Raw genomic sequence first — 16,321 nt, 5'->3', positions numbered from 1 at the left:
CTGGGCCTGGGACCCCCCCCTGCCTGCAAGCAAGGATGGGTGGGGGGACCCTGCAGCCCCCAGCCCAGAGACACCCCCCAGGCAAGCAGCTACTGCAAACAGATTTATTGACGGCTGTCAGCAGAAGGGGGTCAGGGAGGGAGGGCTACAGCGAGGAGGGGGGCAGAGCCCAGCCCCGCTGGCTGAGCCCAGCCATGCTGCCCCTCGCTGCCTGCCACCACCACCCCTGCCCCAGCAGCCTAATCTACAGCATCCCCCACCTTCCCTCCAGCCCCACCCCCGCCCCCCCCGCCCTCACCACCTTCCCCACCACCTCATGGTGCCCAGGGCATCTCGCCCTGGCCCCAGGTATCGCTCGGCCATAAGCCCTGCCCCTCCCCATCCCACGGAGCCAGAGGGTGCTGGGGGAAGGGGGTGGCAGGGGGTGGCCGTGCAGGGACAAAGCGGAGTCCTGGCTGGGAGAGCCTCCATGGGCGTGCGCGGTCCCTGGGCGCAGCAGCCTCAGAACACACCTGGGGAGACAAGCGGAGGGGGGGGGGGGAACACAACAGCACCGGTGAAACCCTCCTCAGCCCAGGGCTGGGGAGGGGCAGGGAGGGAGGGAGGTCCCAGGAGGAGAAGGAAAGCCAAGGCAGGGCCACAGGCAGTGGTGAGGGTGGGAACAGCTGTGAGCATCACTGAGGGTCACTGCTGCTGCGGGAAGCTGGGAGGGACAGTGGCCCCGGGCCAAGGCAGGGAGGGGTGACAGTGCCCTGCAGGGTATGCAAAGTGTAGGGATGGGGGCGACCAGGCAGGGTCTGCGATTAAGGGGGACAGAGGAGAATGAGGTGGAGCGGGTTACAGGCAGGAGCTACAGCATCCAGAGGGGAAAGACAGACACAAGGCACCAAGCAGAGCGCACGTGTGCAGCCCTCCCAGCAAGGAGGGAGAGCCTGACCCAGTTCTCCCCAGCCCGGGCAGGGGCAGGCAGCAGCCAGGGAGGCACCGGCTGGAGCCCCTGCCCATCTGCAGGGCAGGCAGAGAGAGGAGCGGGCAGAGCCGGGGCACACCTGCCCGCGGGCACCCTGCGCTTCCAGGAGCCAGGGCAGGGAACTGCCCTTCTTCCTGGGACCCCACCAAGGAACCCTCTTCCAGCCACAACCCCCCAACTCTGGCAAGTTCCCCCCACCGCAGGGTGCCACCAGCCGCTTACCCACCTGCACAGCAGCAAGGAGGCAGGGCAGGAGCCACCCCCTCCCTTGCTGGGGGAGGCAGGAGCTGAGCCCCAGGCAGCGAGCCCCCACCCCCCCTTTCCTCTCCCCTGCCCCACAGAGCGGGGGGCACAACCCCAGTCCCATGCTCAGAGCAAAGGGCAGTGCCACTGCTTCGCTTTGGGAGCGGGTTCATGCCCCACTGCGGCGGGGCTGCCAGCCCCTGGCGGGTCCCGCTCCGGCCCCCCCTGGGGACCACGGGCTCTGCGGGAGGAGGACAGGGTGCCGGGGCTGCCCCCCGAGGCCGGCGGGGCGCCGGGGCCGTGCCCACCTGCTTGGTGGTGCCCCGCAGCCTCCATCTCGGAGAGGCTGTAGGCCATGGCCAGCTGCAAGTCCTCGTCCTCATCCTCGCTGTCCGTGTAGAGGCAGACGGGAGAGGAGCTCGGGGGCCAGTGCGGGGCGGGCGGCGGGGGCGATGGGGGCCGTGGGCTGGGGAAGGCTTGCTGCTCCCGCCGGCTCAGCTCCAGCCCCAGCGCCATGTCGTCAGGGACACCTGTGGGGACAGGAGTAGGGGGCAGCGGTCGTGTCCGCTCCAGCTCCTCAGAGCTGGCACGGGGCCCCAGCAACTCCTTCCCCCCCCCCCCCCACACTCCTCCGTGGCAGAGCCCCACATCAGGGCCAACCAGGGCTCAGCCCAAAACCAAGCCTGGATACAGCATCCCCCGGCCACCCCAAAGGAGGAGAGGGGTCCCCGAAGGGAAAGGGCGCGGGTAGGTTACACTGCCAGACCCCAACAAGCCGCTCTGCAGTGCCGCTTCTCACCATCGATGTGGATGGACTTCAGCTCCCCATCTTCCTCCACTTCCACCCTCTCCCGTCCGTTCTCGATAATCCTGCAGACAGACAGACGGATGGATGGACAGTTGAAGGCCAGGCAGCCAGAGCACTGCAGCGGCAAGCTGCAGGGTCTGAGGCCTGCTGATGAGGGGGGTCCGCAGGGGCAAAGTGGGCCAGCACTGCCCTCACCGTTTGGTTGTGATGCGCCTGCCATTAACGAAGGTGGTGGAGGTGGAGACGGAGCGAAAGCCGAGCCCTGCGTCAGCGCCAGAGCCGAAGGATGAGGCGAAGAAATCTGGAGAAGGGACTGACAAAGTCGGTGCCAGGGTGGGGAGCATGTGGAAGGCAGGGGACAGACCCTGGGGACAGGGACCCAGTGTCCCAGGACTCCCCAGCTGGGCAGGGGCTGGCAACGTCTCCTACCTGAGGATCCTGGGAAAGGCGAAAAGAAGTGGCCTCCCCCATGGTGCCGGGGGCCAGGTCCTCGCAGCTCGGAGAAGGGCAGCATCTCATCTGGAAGGCAAGCCCCCCCCCCCGCCCCCTCTCCATCAGCACTGCCTTGGTGAGCCAGGAGCAGGGCACTGCCATGGGGACTCCCCGCCGGGGCCAGCCATGCGCTCTGCCCCCCGAGCCCCGCAGCTGCCCCAGGGCCAGAGAGGTGCCCCAGAGCTGGCCCCGGGCCCCCCTTGCCCTGCACGCACCAAAGAAGTCAGCAAAGGGATCTCGCCCCCCAAAGAAGTCCCGGAAGACATCATGAGCGCTGCGGAAGGTGAAGGTGAATTCAGGGGCCCCAGCATCGGCCCTGGAGCCCCCTGGTCCTGCCGGAGGGAAGAGACTCAGAGTTAAGTGGAGCCCTGGGTGAGCACAGACCCACACAGCATCTTCAGATGGGGCCGTATCCAGAGCTGCACGAACCCCCCATGGCCCTGCTCACCCACTCACCTGCCCCCATGAGTCCGTCCTTGCCGTAACGGTCGTAGACATCGCGCTTCTGCTCTGGAAGGAGAAGAAAGGGGGGCTGCGGGGAAGCCGGCTGCCAGGCATGGGCAGGAGCACCGACGCTTCCCCTGGCCAAGGGAGGTGCAGAGCAGCAGGGAGCAAGAGCAGTGGGGCGGCAGGAGTCCCCGCCGCACCGGCACTGCTCCCAAACCCACATCGGGTCACTGGGTGAGGACGCGCAAGCCTCAGCCCCGCTGGGGAGACCTCAGCCCGGAGGCCAGCACCCCAGCATCTCTCCCAAGAGCCGTTTCAGGGGATATCTGGGAAGGTAACCAAGCCCCACAAGCTGGGTGGTAAAGCTGGAGGGACCTGCTGCCTCCTGGGGATGTCCGGGGATGCCGCTTGGGTGAGCCCAGCAGCAGGACACCCCAGGGCAAGCAGCCCCAAGGGCCAGGGGGACACATGAGACAGCACCATGGCCTCTTACTGTCCGACAGCACTTCGTACGCCTCGGCGATCTCCTTGAACCTCTGCTCGGCGTACTCCTTGTTGTCTGGGTTTTTATCCGGGTGCCATTTTAGCGCAGCCTTCCTGTACCTGCACAGACGGGCAGCGATGGGCACGCAGCAGCCCTCGGGCAGGGGGGGCTCCTGTGCCAGGGACCCCCCTGAGCACACACCTCCAGCTCTGTGGGCAGGGGCACCCCAAATCCACATCACCCAGCGCCCTACAGCCTCAGGCATCAAACAGGAGCTTCCTGGACTGCTTCACTTCCCGAGCAAATATTTGCAGCATGACCCCAGCGGTGCAGCCTGAGCCCGCACCGGCAGCAGCTCCAGATGATGCTCACAGGTTTCCTCCAGGTTTGCTCCGGAGCCTTCCCGGGCTCTGCCGAGGGCGTGCAAGGACCAGGGGTCGCTGGGGAGCTCCAGGGCCCAGGTGACTACAAGCAGCCCTTTCCTCCTGCCTGCAGCTAGCTGGGGTTAACCCAGGCTGCCCAGTTTTTTTAACCCACTCTTCAGAAGCTCCCCCCCAACCCCAAGCAGGGACCTCTGTCCCCTGCCTCTGTCCCCTCCAGGCAAGCCACCAGTCCACAACTATTCCTCTCCTCAGTGATGCATTTCCACAGTGAGAACAGCAAGACCTCGGCAGGGTGCCAGGCAGGAGCCGCAGGAGGCTCTGTCCGCCCTTGGGGCTCCCCTGCAGTGCCTGGGGTGCAGCATGCGACCTGCCAACGGTCCCCACGACCCTGTGAGCTCCAGCCCCCCCAACCCTGACACCAGCAGAGCCCCTGCACCCCAGCCCTCTGCCATCCCTGCACCCCCCAGCAGAAAGAAGGGACACCTCCAAACACCAGCGGGACCCGCCTCCATCCCCAGTCCCGGGGCCGAGAGCCACGACAGAGGCACCAAACCCCACCAAGAGATGCCTTTGCGCGGCAGCAAAGCCCAGCCCCGCTCCGGCCTCCGCACAAAGGAAACAAAGGCTGGATTGTCACCTCTGGAGCTGGGCCCTGTCCCCACAGGCTCCACAGGGAGCCCCCGCCTCGCTGGCGCCAGGCAGCTCGGGCAGGGGCACGCCTGCCACGCACTTACGCCTTCTTGATGTCTTCGGCAGTGGCATCGCGGCTCACCCCCAGCGCTTCGTAGTAGTCCACCATGACGTGCGGCTGTCCGGCGGGGTCACTGCAGGTGGGAAAGGCAACGTCAAGGTGGCCGCGGGCACAGTCTGGCAGCACCCAGTGCAAGAGAGCAAGGGCGGGCTGCCCTGCCCTCCCCAGGCATCCCAGCCACCCCGCAGGTCTCCCTGAAAGCGGCTCAGTAACAACCCCACACAGGGCTCCCCAGCACTCGGCCACCTGGACGCACGCACAGCCCCAGCTGGGGATGCCGTCCCACCTCCATCACCCCAACTTGCCCAAGGAAAGGGGACAGGGATCCTCACCGTGGGCCCCGCTGGTCTGTCCCGCTGTCCCCCCAGCTCGCCTCCCGTCCCCCCCGGGGTGGGGGGGGGGGGGGTGTCTGTCCCGGGGCGGGGGGGGGAAAGGCAGCAGGAGCAGCCCGCTAAGGTGCTTAGGGGCTGGAGCGGATTAAAGGCTCAGCGGGGGGGGCTCTCCCCCCCGTCGCCGGGCACCCCGGGACACTTCAACCGGCCGACCCGCTCCGGATCGGGGATGGGAGCGGGACGCCGCCCCTCTAGTCCCCCCCTCCCGGACCCCGGAACGCCGACACCCCCACCCCACACCCCCCGTACTCGCCCCCCCCCCCCCCCCCCCCCCCCCCCCGCCCCGCATCAGCTGACAGCGAAGGCGGCGCTGGCACCCCCACCGGGACGGTTACCGGGAACGCGGCGGGGCGGTGCCGCCGGGGACCGCCCCCCCGGCCCGGCTGTAAACACGGCGTTCCCGGAGCCGCCGGGCCCAGCTGGAAGTTTCCGTCCGTCCGTCCGTCCGTCCGTGCGTGTGTTCCCCGTCCCCCGCCGCCCCCTCCTCGACCCCACCGGCGGGCAGACAGCGCATCTAGGCCACCGGGGGGGGGGGGGGGGGGGGCAGCACGGGAAGGCACCGCACCGGACCGGCCCCGCTCCCCCCCGTAAGCCGCTCCCCCGCCACGCCACGCCACGCCACGCCACGGCCCCCCCCCCCCCCATCCGGTGCCCACCTGAGCGCCGCAGCCGAGCCCTCCCCGCCCGCCGCGGGGCCTGGAGGCGGGCTCCGCTGGCCGACGAGCGGCACTTGCAGCCAACCGCGGCGCCGCCGCCTCGTGACGTCACGCGCTCGCCGGTCGGGCGGGTGAGGTCATAGGGAGGCGTGGGTAAAGAGCGGAGCGGGGGCGCTCCGCTGCCCGGCCGCCTTCCCAGCACCCCTCCCCGTGCCCCCCGCCTCCGTCCCCATCCTCTGTCCCCCACCGCAGCCTCCGTCCCCGTGGCCGGGGGGTGCTGTCCCCCTGCGCCCCCCCACCCCCCCCCCCCCCAGCACAACGCTGGGCAAACCTCCCGGGGCGGGGAGCGGGGCTGCGTGGGACCTTCCAAGGCGCTGCGGGAAAAGCAAGGAGGCGGTGGGAGCGCCTGGCAGGGGCTGCGTGTGTGCCCGGGGGGGGGCACCGGCAACGGAGGGGGTGGGGAGGGGGATAGGGGCACTGACCTCGCTCGCTGGCCCCAGCGGTGCAGCCGGTGCTGTCAGCACACCGGGCACGGCCACCGCCCCGGGGCTCCGCTCGCCCCTGGCCTCCCGCCGAGTCCAGCTGCCCAGCCGGTCCCTGTCGGAAAAGCCAGCGGGAGGGGCCAGCGGCAGGGGACAACGGGGGGGGGGGGGGGGACGGGACAGCTGGGGTGACTCAGCGCTTTGCACTGGCCGTCCCGCCGCGGGAGGGGGGGAACGGACGGACGACACGAAGAGAGGGGGTGCAGCCTGCCAGGGTGGTGGGCACCGGTTCCTGCCGGGACCCCCGGGCTGCCCGGCGCGGCTGCGGCCCCGGCGGAGCATCCCCAGCCCTGCGCGGTCCCCAGCCCTGCTCAGGCAGAGGAGCCGGGGGGGGCAGCGAGCCGCCGGGGGGGGCAGCGAGCCGCCGGGGGGGCAGCGAGCCACCCGGAGCACCAAGGCACCCAGAGCACCCCGGCCCAGGGGACGGCCGCCCACCGGGAGCGCTGATGTGGATTTCTCCTCCGCATGGCCCCTGCCTGGGCAGCCTCTGCAGAGGGGCTGTCCTCACCCATCCTCAGCGTCGTGGGCTGCCTTGAGGCCACTCACATGTACCCGTGAGCCTGTCCTGGCCACAGAGATCATACAGTTCCCTCCTGCTGCCTGGATGGGAGAAGGAGGGAGCCTGGTCTTTCTGCAGGGCCAGAGCCTCTTGGACCTGTTGCCATCCCCGCACTGCAGCCGGGATGTCTTCCTCACTCCCTGTAAATCCCTGGCTGGGAAGCCTGGCAAACTTTCCCACTGCTTCTTTACCCAGCAGGCTGAGGAGACCTGGGCACTGAGACAGGACACTCCCAGCTCTCTTCAGGGACCGGTTTCAGGACAGCCATCCCTGAGAAGAGCCCGCCCCAGCCATGAGCAGTGGGCATAGGTGAGCACTGGGATGGGTGAAATGCCAGGGGCATCTGCCGTGTCAGGGGGCATCTCCTCTCCAGGTGGTGAGAGACCTGTGCCCTGCTGTCAGCACTTGATGATTTCCTTGAGTGACTGCTTGAAGTATTCCCTGTTGTAGGGGGATATTTTTTTCCTGGATGTCATTGCAGTGCTGCCCTCCTGTACCTGCCTGCCCAGGTGGCTGCCTGTAGGGAACTGATGGAGTTGATGCCTCAAACATTCATCGATGGGGAAAGCCTCAAAGACAAGTTGTGGCCTTTGTGGTTAGTCTAAGGAGCAAACTACCTGCCTAGGGAAATGCAGAGTGTATCGAAGGGTGCGTGGCTACACTCCTTTGTGGTTGTATTGCCAAGTTCCCTAGATAAACCTCAAATGTAGGCTGAATAAAACCATATGTTTGGGTTAATGCCTACACTTTCATTTATGGCTATATCCTTGAAGAAGAGCTAAAAGATTGATAAGCGAATACACCCAGCACCAGATGGAGCTGAAAGGCCGGATAGTTGCCCAAGAAGCAAAAATTGGGGAAAAAGTAAAGGTGGTAGGAGGATCACAACCACTGATTCAATTGGATGAAAGGGTTAATGCACCCCATCCCCCCTCAGCACTTCACTTTTTCCTTGTCTCTCATGGAAATGAGTTTGTGGAATGCCTGCCTCTCTTCGTCTAATATGCAAATCAGCCAATACGATGAACTTAAAAGGTGACAGAAAGTTTTGCTGCCTGTGCCCCCACCACCCAAGATTACCAGATCTGAGACAACACTGGAACCCGGGTTGGTGGTCTGGATTCTCTGACTCTTTCTCTCCTTTCCTTTTCTTTTACTTCATTTTCTTTCTTATAGATTTATCAATAGGAGGCCACATTGCTTACTATCCTTTTCCAAGTTTAAGTTGTTTCTACTGCAGGTGAAACATTTTAGCCAGCTGTTTGGTGTCACATCATCTTAATTTATCCTGAGGGGATCATGAAACCTTTATGAGTCCCTGGGCCCCCAGTCTGGGTTGTAACACTGCCTCCAGCCAGGGGCTCTGATTTGCCCCTTTTGCCCAGCAATGGGTGCAGGGCTGGCCTGGGCCAGGCTTGCATTGGCACTAGATGGAGCCACAGGCTGCTTCACAGGGACCCCATCCTGCTGGCTGGGGAGCTGAGGAGATGCCACCAGGACCCAGCCGTGTCTCTGCACCTTGCTTTCCTTTCCCTGCCTGTGCTCGCTGGACGCGGAGGCCTCTGTGCTGGGAAAGGAGAGGAGCCCACATGCTGTCTGGGACTCTGGAGCCAGGGCAACACATCGCTGCTGCCTTCGTGGCACACATGTTCCTTAACTGTGAGATAAGAATACACAGTGAGAAGCACTTATACCTCCCTAATGACCTTAGGGGAGGCCCTGCGGAGTTGGGCAGTAGCCTACCGCGGTGCTGGTAGGAGAGAGGATGTGGTGCCAACTACATCCCGCCCCAGAGCTGCCACAATCATCCCCCTGCGTGAACGAGCAAAGCCAGCCACCTCGCAGCAGCTGAAGAGGGGCAGCCCACCACCCACGGGTGCCTCACACGGCGCACGCCTTCAGCCGCAGCACCCTGCCCTCTTGTCCCTGCCCTTTCCTCCTTGGGTCGGCCCGAAGTCCTGGCTCACACCAGCTTCGGACCCAGCACAAACGTCTTGAGTGTGTCTCAAGAAGACCCTTATTTCTTTATAATTCTGAGGATCGCTGTGTTGCGACCCTGGTTTTAGCTTTCCAAGGCCGCAAAAATGCTCAGGAAGTACTCTCGAGGCTTTCTGAGAAAAGAGGTTTTGGGTGAGCAAAGTAGGACCCAAAAGGACCAATTTTTTTTAATCCTAGTTACCCCATCTTTTAGGAAGCCAAACTGAATTGTGTCATAAACTCGTGCTGTATTATTATGCAAACCACATATTAAGAGAGAGATTTTTTTCAGAACTGTGCAACATTTCAGCTTTTGATTTCCTCAGGAGAACACAGACCCTTTCACAGCTGCCTCAAAACTGGCAGTTATGTACTGCAAAATCATCTTCTTGGCAATTTTTGAGCTGTGGAGTGATGTGCTTGGCAAGTCGTGTGCCCACTGCTCCCCTTGTTGCATCCCACCATCTCCCCTCCCCTTCTCCCCGCTCCTGGGCAGCTGTGTGGAGATGCAGCAGGGAGGGAGCAGGAGCCGAAGCCAGTGGGACAAAATGAGAAGTGGTTGAGCAGAACAAGGCAGGTTCCTGGGTGCCATTTCCATGCCACCTTCATCTGCCTGCCCGCGCCCAAAAGTCTCAATGGCAGCAGCCATGGCCATGCTCCCCATCTCTGGGCATGGCCACAGGGGCAGTGCAGCCCCCAGAAAAGGGGTCTGTGGGGGCAATAGGTTTGTTCTCCTCTGGAAGGGCTGCACCAGGGTGAGGACCCCCGAGCACAGGGGTCTGGTGACAGCCAGGGGCATCACTCGAGAGGGGCATCCGTGTTAAAAATCCACATTAATTCTTTTACCCCCAGTCCCGATGCCTCATCTGAACAACTCTTTCCAGCTCCTCTGGCTTCCCTGCACAGCCAATTTCTCCACATCCTCATGTTTTTGTTGCTACTCGTGTCTGTCTCGATGTCCGTGCTCCCAGCCGCCTCCCCAAGCTGCTCTGTTCTCATCTCAGCTGGCTTTTCTAGAATTGCACCTTCTAGGAGCTGGGGAGTATCCAGGGAGGCAAAGTCATCCGGGTGCTTTTAGCAGAAGTTGGTGTAGCAGGACAGAGAAGTGAGAAACAGCAAAGTCAGGGTGACTTTCGTTCAAGGAGGGCAGTGACTTTGGGCCGGATTCAGCGCTGTGATAGACATGGGCTGTGCATCCCAGGCACCGCCCTGCGGGAGTGCTCGCCAGCATCGATGCCGAGGCTGCTGCCCCAGCCAAAAAACAGGCAAAACCGAGGTGCTTGCAGATTTTAAATCAACAGAGTCGGAGGCTGGCCGAGGTGGCAGAAGCCCATGACTAAATCTATTATTCACGACGAGCACACGCACAAGCCCGGGCAGCAGCTGAGCTTCACAACGGCAAGGGGCTTCACCCCATCCCTGGCACATGGTTGGGAACAGGGTGGGCTGCAGGGCCTGGATAATCCTATGATGCTCAGGAGCAGGGCACCCCACACCCACCTATGGGTGAGGCTGGGGGCTTCGTGGTCTGGATCAGACTCCAGAAGGAAGGGAGACTGGAGGCGATGAAAAGACTGATACCGCCCACCCCCACTCCAAATGCTGGGGAGCCCTTCAGCCGGGGAGGGGAGCAGAAGTTGCAGCTGACACAGGACAGGAAGGGATTTTATTGCAAAGCAAAACCTGATTTCACTCAACATGTTCATGCCCACACGCTCCCAAGCACCAAGACCTTCGTATCCAGCTGGCTTGGCCAGGATTTCCTGCAGTGCCTGGTAGGATCCGGGTCACCAGCTGTCTGGTCCTCACCGTGCCCTCCAGCTACATTCCCAACCTTGGCCCATTGCTTTCCACAGCTCGAAGGCAAAAAAAAAACAAACCAAGCAGAGTGAAATGAAAAAGGAGATGGGGTGAATGCATTTGCATTAGAAGGAAACAAGAAGAAGCATAAAAGGATGTAGATAAGCAGCCTTCTGCTGCTTTCCATAGTCATAGGTGCCTAAATGCTGGTGCAACGCTGTGGATGCAACGGAGAAGGCTGTAATTTGGTTGCCATCAGTAACAAACCAGCAGCATCACCTGCTAAAATTGATATTTTCAATTAATCAGGCCCACACTGAGAGTATTAATGGACCTGAGGGTCTTATTGAGCTACTAATGGTAATTTTTAACAGAGCTAGGAAAACTGGGGTAATTACAAAGGACTGAAGGACAGAAATCACTCCAACTGTTAAGAAAATAAACCGGTTGACCCAGAAAACTCTAGATTACTGATAATAGCAGAGAAAAATAACAGAAGAATTAATTTTGATTCTGTCAGCAAAGAACTAAAGACTTTAAAATGTATATAATAATGATCAGCCTTGTCTCAGGGAAGACAGGTATTGCTATGCAAACTTGTCACTTTTCAGCACGATTACATGTCTGGCTGATTCAGATCAACACCGCTGGCATGACATTCTTACTTGGAAGCTGGCAGGAGATAATGATAACAGCATTCACATAAATCACGATATTGCCACAAAGAGGAATGGAATAATCTGTTTTCTGTGTCCACGGAAGATGAACTCTCATAGCTGCTGCTGAAGGTCTTTCCAGATCTACTTTTTGTATTTTCCCAGAATATTTACCTTGGCATGCCAAAGGCAGCCTGTTTATATTCCTACATAGCTAAGGACACACTGGATGCATCAATAGCAACCATGTGCTTGTTAGCCAGGAGCAATACTGCCGGGGGCCTTTGTAGTAGGGATCCCCAGGAACGGGTGCAAGGCCCATAGTGATAAGAAATGTTTACTAAGAAAAATCAGGGATAACAATAAGCTTGGTAGGGTAGCAGCTAGTGAAAGGGACAGTTAACTAATAGGGATGGTTTAGAATTGCCCGATCGAAAGGCCTCCTTGCAGCAAAATTTGCTTTAATACAGTGAAAGGCAAAGCAATTGATTTGGGAATTTGGAGGAAGGGGCAGTCTTGTCACTTGTTACTCTGCAAATCTACTTCTCACCCTCAGACTTTATCAGTGGTAATTCGGGATTCATTTCAAGACCATTGATTAAAGGGCCAAAGCTGGCAGTGCCTGGCAGGGATCCCCGCAGAAGACTGGCAGCCCGTTGCTGGTGATTCACCATCACCAACCAGGACTTGGGTACCCCAGGTTGCCTTGCCAGGCACCGCACTGACACTGCTGCTCGCTCCCCCGAGACACCCTCCGCACTACAAGCTGATTACATCTCTGCCTTTCCCCAGAGCAGATCTGTCATCTCCAGGAATGAAGCCAGGCTTGTTCGGTGAGGTGAGAGTGCCGTGGCTAATGGATGCCTGGTAATGGTGCTGAGGGTCCCCCAACACACACAGGAGTCCCCGGTACCCGGATCTGTCCAGGCTCTGCATCCCTCTGCCTGGGAGGTGGTAAAGCCCTCCTGGCTGTGTGTGATGCAGGGCTAATAGATGGCAGTGTGGGAGCCACACCATCCCCAGGAAGGGCACAGCAGCCCCGTTGGCCACAGGGTGCCTGGGGATGGCTTGTCCTAAAGAGGAGGGCTACGTTAGGCATGGAAGCTCAGCAAACTGGGGCGCCTGAGTCCTTCCAACAGGGAAATCCTGCAGAATAGCAGTTGTTTTACATGCACAGTCCCTCACCATCTAAGTTAATTCTTCCATGGAGCTCTCAGGGATGTGTTCGAGCCAGGCACCCCCGGGATGGCCGTCGAACACAAGGTCTCAGCCCAGTGACCCAAGGCCACCAGCTCATGGAGCCCGGGGAGCCCAGCCCTGGTTTGACGTACCGCAGTCTCTCTGCACACAAACAGCTCCAGGCAGGAGCACCCTGGGAGCCATCGTCTGACTGGGTTATTAAATGCATCTTTTATCTCATTAACCATTTCCCTCTAACATCCAGCAGCGCTTGGCCAGCTGCCAGCACCTCCTTTCTGCTTTGAAAGACTCTATGGCAATCCCTGAGACTTCGGGCTAGTTTCTCGAGGCCCAGCTCTGCTTTCAGAGTGCCCTTGGGCTGACAAGATGTTTGTATTACATACAACCCACTTCCACGTGCAAAACCCGCCTGGTACACGTCTGTCAGCTCAACTGCTCCCCAAAGACTAAGACAGAGAAGCACTGTTGGTGAGATGCTCCTGCTCCAGGAATTCTTTGTTTTCCCCAGGGGATGTTGGACTTGCTCGCCTGGCGGTGGTTTATCTACCTCAGAGGAGCAACTGCAGAGCTGCCCAGCGTGAATCTGCCGTGTCCCCTCTGCTGCCCAGAGGCTGGGGGCTCAGCCACAGTCCCGCAGATGAGGCGTGTGCTCCTGCAAGCAGGGGAAATGATTGCTGCCTCTTGCCCCATCGCTGCCAGCTCACACAAGCACACTCTACGGCATTGCAACAGAGCTGACCGCAGCTTTGTTGCAATTCCTGAGAACTTGTAAGACAAGAAGGCCTAAAGGGCCGGGGGTGGAGACTGATCATGGTGCCTATGGTCCTGCCTAGGGCATGCAGAGCCCCTCCAGCCTGACAGGGTAAGCAGTGCCCCTTCAGGAGTTCCTACTACCACCCAGCCGTGCAAAATTCATTGCACTTCTGCTTCCAGCTATTCCTACACTGCTTGTGCCGCTTCCAGCTCCAGAGAGCTGCTGCAGAAGAGGAAAAGCAGCCCTGGCCTCTCCACACAGCCCAGCAACGCTGCACACCGGCATCCCCTGCGAGCACAGGAACACCTCAGCAGGCTCAGCCCCTCCATCACCTGCATGGAGACAGCCTGTTCACACCAGGCATGCTCAGAGCCCTGACATGAAGTCACCGCAATTAGCCAGCTGCAGTTTTATTTTGCTCCCGTGGGTGTGTAGCTGCCTTTCCCAGGACTTGAAGAAAGGCGGGTGACACTGACAGTCTGACTCTGAGCCAGGGAGGCTGCTCACCCAGGGCTGCTGCGCCTGAAAAAGAGCTAGTCCCAACTCGTCCACCAGTCCCTGTTAGCCTTACAGGTTGGGGCTCAGCATGTGTGTGGGGCTGCCTGCGTCCCTGGGAGTGCCTCCCTACTCTTGCCACTGCCTGGTGATTCAGGGTTTAGGACTGTAGCGAGATCTGGAATTAACTTTATTGTTCCTGTAACGCCGCACATGCTCCAGGCAATGCAGCAGGCGTTGCACAATTGACTTCATTTTATCTGAACCAGCAATTACGCTGCTGTTGCTCAGCTCCGGCAGAGAGAACTGTCAGATCACTACTCTGCTCTGCGTCCCAGCAGGTCTTCAGGAGTAAATGCCATGCTGTGTTATGGAAGACATCCACTGACGAAGATGCCTTGACCCTGAGACAATCATGCTTCACTACACTTACTGCTAGCAAACTTTAAACTTGCATCTTCTTGCCCTGAGCATGCAGAACAGTTAATCCCCTTCCTATCTGCATCTATCTTAAATGTTTTTAAGGCCTTTATTGAGTCTCTGGTTGGTCTTCTAGATAGTTCCCATTCTCTCAGCCTTCTATTGTAGCCCATGGTGTCTAAGCTTCCAGACACTCTTGTTTCTCATCTCCGGATCATCTCCATCTATTCCAGATGAAGGATTAAGTGCTCAGAGGGCACTTTCTGCCCTTAACAAGGCACGCATATCTTAAAGAATAGCAAAGGGAGCATTCCTCCCAAGCTCCATGATGTGCTAGAACATTTCATGGTGGCAAAGTATATCCCAAAAGCTGTCATGCTAGAATAGCAGCAGCAGTCAGACATACGATGCTGGGCTATCACCAGGCGCAAGCTGTGCTTTAGAGGTTGTGCACAATGGCTCACTGGGATATTGCTGGAGAAGTCAGCATCACAGGGGACTTGCCTGAACTCACAACATCTGCAAGATGCAGTCAAGCCCCATGTTTTCAACAGTCATTAGTTTCACCAGCCAACATCGTCCGCCTTGTGTTGACGTAGAGCTGCTTTTGTGCTTTGAGAAGGTTGTCATCACGACTCACCCTTCAGCAGAGCATTGCTGGATGTCTGGGCTTACCAGTCTAGCAGCTGGGTTTGCTGCCCAAGTCCACGGCCAAGGAGGAGGCAGAGCTTGGAGCTCTGGGAGCTGTCGAGCTGAAGGAGCTCCCTCCTGCCTGGTTGCTCCTGGGCTCAGCGTGCTGCCGTGCCATCCAGTGCAGCCACTTCTGGAGAGCAAACTGCACAGGGCACTGACGGGCTGGGGGCATATCCTGGCTCCTCCACCTCCCCGCTGAATCACCCTGCTGAGAGGATTATGGGCAGAGCAACTGTGCAAGGATGGAGTGAGGAATAGCCAGGGCAGGCACGGATGTAACCTCTTTGGGAAGCTCCTGGCTGAGGTTAAAGACACAGACAGGAGACCTGTTCCTGAAGCACCCCTCATCATCCGGTGCTTGCTTTGTGCAACCCCCAAACCAGGCTTCAAGTGGAGGGCTCTGGGCTTCCTCCCTGAGCCCACGGCACAGCTGTGGTCTCTTCTGCCTTCCCAAGACAGCTGTGTCCCCAAATTGCCCTGTGACAATGTTTGCTCAGCCTGGAACAGCCTGGGTGGAGTTGAGGTCTGAAAACTGGGAACAACAGTTTGGGCTTTCCACAGTGAAGAGAGCAGGGAACTGGGGTGTGGATGGGATGTACCAGGCTGGACTGTGAACAGGTCATGTCCTCCTCAGTTTCAGCTCTGGGTGCTTTTAGGTGTGTCAGTCTTTGATATACTACTAGAAGACAGCTATTTGAGAGGCTTGCTTTGGGTAACTGCACGCTCTGCTGGCAATGGTTCCTGTACTAGCAGGTACCTGGGCTGATCTCCTGGGCCCCATGGGCAGCAGCAAGCAGGGATTTCCCCTGCAGCGTGCAGGACTCTGTTTCTGGTGTATCTTCAATTTGTTTTTCTCATTCTTCTATCAAGAGTTGGCTGAATTCTGACTCACTAGCCTAAAATTTGCCTTGCTTGCTTTTTGTACCTCTCTGCATGCTGATGCAGGGTCCAACTTTGTTCTGAGCAATGATGAAAATGTTTCCTGAGCGATTCTTGCAACCCTGTGATTTCTGATGTGTTCTGAAAACATTTGCAGGGTCTTCTTAGACATGTGGGTAACAACTCCGTGAGAGAGGGTTCGCCTCAGGACGAATCTTCTACCCAGGGTGAGCTCAGCCTCCGCCGTGTGCTTGCAGGCTGCTGCTACCAGCATCTGTCGGGCTGCTGAGCAGTCAGGCACTGATGAGATGCAGCTGATTGGTGCTCCCTGGATTTAGCCAGCTGTTCTTAAGCATTTCAGAAAAGCTTAGACATCTGTTTGGGCTTTTCAGATCAGAGGTACATGGAGATGTGTAGCTCCGGGTGACTCACGACTCTCTTGTCAGTCATTGCTGCCCTGCCCATTCAATATAACAGCATCTGCGTGGTTATTTTCACTGTGGGCATGCATTTGCAGCAGTGACGAATCAGGGACATTTCAGCCTCAGCCCTCCACCAGAATGGCATATAAACAGATCCAGGCATCTCTTGGAGAAGTATCACACCATTTTACATCCTGAAGTGACACCAGATTGTCATACAAATCTTTCAAAGTTGGGTGAACCACGCAAGCCTTGTGTGGCTGCCTGAAATGCTGCTCGTTGCCTAGCTCCGACGTTT

The 16,321-nt window shown here is 59.2% G+C and overlaps 1 protein-coding gene across 6 annotated transcripts; it reads right to left on the bottom strand.

Annotated features, from left to right (window-relative positions):
* Positions 1–90: 90 nt before the first annotated feature.
* DNAJB2 (DnaJ heat shock protein family (Hsp40) member B2) lies at positions 91–6,220 on the bottom strand. Of its 6 annotated transcripts, XM_042784177.1 has the most exons (10): positions 5,306–5,414; positions 4,562–4,651; positions 3,454–3,563; positions 2,970–3,023; positions 2,729–2,845; positions 2,451–2,540; positions 2,217–2,334; positions 2,013–2,083; positions 1,522–1,743; positions 91–512 (listed from the first exon to the last, which is right to left on the bottom strand). In XM_042784177.1, exons 2-10 carry the CDS (start codon positions 4,624–4,626, stop codon positions 502–504), a joined length of 858 nt encoding a protein of 285 aa, XP_042640111.1. In that variant the 5' UTR covers positions 4,627–4,651; positions 5,306–5,414; the 3' UTR covers positions 91–501. The 6 variants fall into 6 exon arrangements, with proteins under 6 accessions (XP_042640111.1, XP_042640110.1, XP_042640116.1 ...); XM_042784176.1 differs by lacking the exon at positions 91–512 and having other exon boundaries at positions 1,315–1,743; positions 2,217–2,322; positions 5,306–5,429; XM_042784182.1 differs by lacking the exons at positions 91–512; positions 5,306–5,414 and adding an exon at positions 6,109–6,220 and having other exon boundaries at positions 1,316–1,743; positions 2,217–2,322.
* Between the last annotated feature and the right edge of the window lie 10,101 nt (positions 6,221–16,321).

Source organism: Tyto alba, unplaced genomic scaffold (assembly GCF_018691265.1).
Source record: "Tyto alba isolate M040663 unplaced genomic scaffold, T.alba_DEE_v4.0 Super-Scaffold_7, whole genome shotgun sequence".
Taxonomy (NCBI): Eukaryota; Metazoa; Chordata; class Aves; order Strigiformes; family Tytonidae; genus Tyto; species Tyto alba.
The sequence above is the reverse complement of the archived record's forward strand: the minus strand, read 5'-3'. Positions and strand labels throughout refer to the sequence as shown.